Raw genomic sequence first — 5,748 nt, forward strand, 5'->3', positions numbered from 1 at the left:
CTCAATCAACTTTGTGCATTTTTTAGTTTGCTAACTACTTTTAATTTCACTATTTTATAGATGCATTATAGGGGAAGGTAGGTAAAGACGGACACGTTAAGGGAAATGGTAAAAATCTAGGGATATATAACTGCAATGACCATGAACATGTGCATACATTATCTTACACTCATGTTTTATCAGAAAATGTGTTAAAACTTTTAAGTTTCCATCGATTTTTGCGTTTTTTTTCATAAATGAAAAACATGGTTTTTTTCGTGTGGTTTTGAAATGTTCGGGTAAGACGGACACCTGATATGAGAAAGATGGACACCATGAAGGATAAGATGGACACCTGTAGAAAACGTTGGAAAGTTAAGAGTTTTACAGTATTTTAACAAATTCTATCGCTTTTCACGTCCTGGTACGTTTATAAACCAATTCTTGGCCTATTGCAACGACGATTCATTCAGCCGTGGATTTAGGAATTGTAGGCACCGCTTCTAATGTATCGTAGAATGCAGGATCTAAAGCATTATTGAAATATCACGCACTTACAGCTGACGTTGCTCCAGCTTACAGAACAACAGTCTAGAACTACCTTTAAGGAAATTACTACGCGAAAAGACCACGACCCCAGTATTTTTTGAGGGACTTGTTAATAGTTTAATCAATTTTCCACCATGTCAAAATTCAACATTTGATTTTTGTATTCTCATAGAATTTCTCATCTATTCCTGAACAATGTCGTATCAATGTCTCATCTTTTTATTGCTTAAAGTTGTCCAAGTCGTGAGAAGATATTGGATTTCGTGAAGCGCCTCATCAGCGTCGAGCGAGTAATAGCATAACGAATGGCTACTATTTTGACCGGTGTTTCATTTCTCGCTTATTTCAATACTATTTCTAGTTTCTGATTGGTTTATAGCTTCGGAATATCCTTAGTTAAGGTATTTGAAGAAATCTATTTATCACTATCAATTATAAGAAGTAAAATAAATCGATAAATTTGGTGTCCATCTTTCCCTACAACAAGGTGTCCGTCTTTCCCGCTTTGGTGTCAGGATGTTTAAACCACCAGAAAACAATATTTTGTATTGCTTTCATTCTCGATCTTTCGCCAGTTTTTTCATTAATGATCACGACAACTCATTCATGAAATAAAACTTCCTGAAATATAAACAATACAAGTTGTAGAGCTTAAGATCCGTAGTAGTCAAATTAGATCCACAAGGATGCTCATGATTGAAAGTTTATTTTGTTCGCTGATTTAACTAATTTTGCATATATTATGCCAAAAATGTTCTCAAATGTGTTGTTTAACTTTAAGTTAGGATGTTGGATTGTTGATTTTTTCAAAAATTACCATTTTCATGCATTTATGAGAAGTGTCCATCTTACCCGCAGTGTCCGTCTTTACCTACCTTCCCCTACAGATTTAACAAGCATATAAATAATTCCATTTAGAAACATCATCATCCATTACATTGGAGATGATAAAAGACATTTCTTCATATTAAGCACATTACACATTAATACATTAGTCGGTGAGGTTCCGTGTCAAACGATGTAATATCAAATCTCAAATCTCCGCCGTAGTTCTTATCAAACTACTAAGCATCTCAATTCAACCGTCCAATCCATCGTCCCAAGGAGTTGAGTTTTTCTGTAAATCCAAGCTGGAATAGTAGGGAAACATATTACCCGAATATACGACTGTATCTTCCATATTACACCTGTTCTCACTTTCCTTTGAATCTTAATCCGGTTGCTATGGATCGCAGTCAACTACGTCTGAATTGTTTTCAACTACGTCTGAATCATTTTCAGCTGCATTTAGATCGTTTTATGCTACGTATGAATTTAGCAGTAACCACGCAATTTTTTTGTAGCTGTGCGCTTATTTAGTGACTTCGGGGCGCATTTGCATCGCAAGGAAAGAATCAAGTAATAAATGCATTCAATTGTAAAGTCTAATCGTATTTTTTTTTTTGTGAAGCTCACGTCACCATTCATCCATTTTTTATTATTTGCATTCTCGATTGGGTTCAAACATAGAACAACATTAAACTGTTGCTTTTCAAATCGTCTGTTTTGAGGAGAATCGTGAGGAACGACGAGCGGTCACTGAATAAACTATGCGCCGAAATGTAATTTGCGTGGTTACTGCAAAATCCAAACGTAGCTGAAAACGGTTCAGACGTAGTTGAAAACGATTCCGACGTAGTTGACTATGATTCATTTTCATGGATTGCGATCCATAGCAACCGGATTCAAAGGAAAGTGAGAACTGGTGTATGTACAGTCAGTCCAAAACGTATTCGTCTAGCTGAATATTTTGCAGAAAAAGGAGAATTATGGCCGCAATAGGGGGGCCGCATGGGGCGGTAAAAGTAATGATGGGGTTTGATGAAGGGAACATCAATACACACAGTTATGTTAGTAGAGCCTAATTTGAAATGAATTTTTGAATTATTTGATGCTCCTTACCAGATTTGGCCATTTTCTGCGTATGGTATAATTCAAACAAAACATTTTTGTAATAACTCACTCATTCAAGTCATACCATGACCAGCTACAATGAAATGCATCATTTTATTGGCCATCATAAAATTCCCTGATTCCTAGGTAATATTTTGTATGACATTTTGTCTCACAATTAGTATCAGAAAATGACTAAACGCTGATCAAACGAAGGAATGAGGCCTCCCACACATTTTGTAACCTTCAAAAATGGATATTATAGGTTATGCATAGGATTAATTAATCGCCATCATGCTCCATTCAATTAACTCCCCCGCCTTTAGTGTCTCTCTGGCCGCTTGAAGTGAATTGAAACAACAGAAATGAATTAATTTAGAAGGAAGTCACCAGCAGATTGATAATAATAATTAATTCGCGTCTACGTAGTGCTTGGCCGCGTACTCTCTAGATAGAAGAAAACTTTTTGCTCACCCATCAAACGATTTTTTTTTAAGTTTTTTGTGTATTTTGGTTGCTATTGCACAATTTTAATGCTTATTTTTTAGCAATACGTGTGTATTGAGAGTCCCTTTATCAAGCTCCATCATTACGTTTACCGCCTCATGCCTATTTCGGCCATATTTCGCCTATGTCTGTAAAATAATCAGCTAGACGAATACTTTTTGGACTGATTGTATATGCCGGACTCACGTCCATGATGGTGATCGACAGCAAATTTACAATCAGTTCCAGGACTGCTAAGACCACGCTTTGGCAGCTATCGAACATGACATCACACTCAAACAAACGTATAGACCTTGACAGGTTCATGATGATATCTATGTATCTTGTTTGACAGTTTGGGACCAGTCCCAGGACCATTATGAAATTGGGAGCAGTTACAGGACCGGTATGCGTTTAGCATCAGCTCTACTTCTGGTACGGGTTATGGATAGGGCTGGTATGGGTTAAGGATCATTTACAGAACCGGTATGGATGTAGAATTAGTTCCAGGACCAATACGGGTTCGGAAGTTTCATGGACGTCAGCATTAGTTGACAGACCTTATGCGTTCAGGAATAGTTCCAGGATCGGTATGGATTCAGGATTAGTCGCAGGTCCGGCATGTGATTAGAACCGTTTTATCGGGTTGAGGATCAGATTCACTGCCGATAATCACTTTCATTGCCGTTGAGAATTAGTCTCATTTCAGTTCATCAATAATCGTGCCGGCACTTTGGGATTGTTATATACTCTCGAATTGTTTTGCACAGCCCTGTAATTGGAAGCGTAGGCTCTCAGTTCGGCACGAGCTCGTTGGATGGATCAGGTGAAGCACAACCTGCCGCAGATGGGATGCTTACATTGATGGGTAGCTGCGGTCAGGGACCGAGTGACCAGAGGTATTTGATGAGCAAATATACATAGTATCACATAATATACCAAGACCGTTACATTAACAGAATGAATCAATACAGTCCAGTATAGCAGCATGAGCATGGACCAATTGAACAAGTTATTGGACTCAACCCGATCCAAGCAGTACGACTAAGTGTTCTAATAATTAGCTTGCACAAATTCCTAAAAGCTTGGGCGTCTCATCTGCCAGTTTTTTGTAAGACTAATTGAAGCAGCAGATACGTTAAACTCACCATGATGCCATATTTCAATACGTTTTAATTATTCACCGTTCCTGAAAACACTCCGGAAAAAATCACTAAATTAATTGATATTGACTGTTGGATTTCGCTATAAAACAGTTCACTTTCATTGAATAACGCGCGTGTAGTTCAATTTGCAAACGAGTCAGAAGGACAAATCTCACTTTTCATACCATGCATGGCAGACACTGTGAACTAAGATGAACAAGATGCGACAAGAACGTAATATGAACCAGTATGAGCGTATTTCTACGAGCAATGGCAACTACGATATGCATTTTGATTTGGAATCGACGGTTAGAGTTGGCACTTTGTGGTATGCACTGCATTTCTTTCTTTGGAAAGATTTTTTTTATTTGGAATTGCTCTGTGAAAGAGGCTAACTTAATTACATATTTTATTCGATTAAAATTAAACTTTAGCACTCCAATGACAAATTTAGAAGAGTAACTTGATAGGAATTTAATTTGAAAAGCAAACCTCGGGATACAGCTATTGTAAAGCATTGGGGAAACTTTGTTAAACTGGCTTCCGTTGTTAGTCATACTCACAAATTCAATCATCCAACAACCGTCTCGATCTCCCGTATTACCTGCTCCACCTGCTCTCGACCCATTTCGAAGCTGATCGTGTGTGGCTTTGCTGCACCATCCCGGCAGGCAAGTGCTACCGTGCACAGCTGTTTGCGGTGTGACGCCAAACTGCTACTTCCCATAATCCAGCTAACGTTCCAGTCGAACGATTCGACCAGCGGTACACCTCCTTCCCGCCGGTTCACCTCGTCGATCAATCGGCGTGCTATTTCCGGTCGACGAAGGTTCACTATTTCCACCACCCGGTCCTGCCGGTTCGGGGAAAGCTGGGCCAGATGTGAGCGGAGCCGCACTTCATCCACCTCACCGATGCAGTATTTGCGAACGAGCGCTTCAAACAACTTCAGCGTGTGTTTCAGCTCATCGCTGGAGGTGGCATGACCGAGCAGCTGGGCCAAACGGTCGCGACACTGCTGGCTTTGCCGGGGCACCTCGACGATGTAATCGATAAGCAGGAAAATGGCCTGCAATTGTGATGACGCTATGAGATACACACACACACATCGCAAAAAAGGGTAAATAGTAGTTTAACAAACCTCTGTAAAATCCTGCTCGGACACTGTTTGAATGATAATATCGTGCATTTTGGATATTTATTTTTAAAAAATAATCCTCTCCGTACGAAAGTAGAGGCAATTGTTGGGGTTTGTTTTGATTTTGGATCAGTTTATTTTGCGAAATTTGACATTTACGCGATTGCCATCCGGTTACGTTTATGACACACAGTTGATTACTTCGTTTGTACATTCAAATTTACCGTTGCAAGCATTGAGATGTTTATTTCCCAGTTTATCCAGATTCTTCCTGTTTTTTTTCTTTCTTTCAATACACATACACCAAACAGGCACATTAGCTTTCGTTCGCACTAGTACATTATTTTATTGGTTTATTTTGATTTCCATTTGAAGATTGATCCATTATATGCGTCATAAAAATTAGTTTCCTCAACATATCGATTGTTTCCAGTGTATACTAAAGATACTACTAAACCAAAACTAGCATAGCAGCTGGAGAAGTCACGAAATCTTGCGCGCACCGTTCTGGAGAACATA

The 5,748-nt window shown here is 38.9% G+C and overlaps 1 protein-coding gene across 1 annotated transcript; it reads right to left on the bottom strand.

The window, feature by feature from the left end:
• Window positions 1–4,473: 4,473 nt before the first annotated feature.
• On the bottom strand, window positions 4,474–5,368 carry LOC120900786. Its single transcript, XM_040308252.1, has 2 exons — window positions 5,233–5,368; window positions 4,474–5,160 (listed from the first exon to the last, which is right to left on the bottom strand). Exons 1-2 carry the CDS (start codon window positions 5,278–5,280, stop codon window positions 4,663–4,665), a joined length of 546 nt encoding a protein of 181 aa, XP_040164186.1. The 5' UTR covers window positions 5,281–5,368; the 3' UTR covers window positions 4,474–4,662.
• Window positions 5,369–5,748: the final 380 nt, after the last annotated feature.

This window comes from Anopheles arabiensis, chromosome 3 (assembly GCF_016920715.1).
Source record: "Anopheles arabiensis isolate DONGOLA chromosome 3, AaraD3, whole genome shotgun sequence".
NCBI classification, from domain to species: Eukaryota; Metazoa; Arthropoda; class Insecta; order Diptera; family Culicidae; genus Anopheles; species Anopheles arabiensis.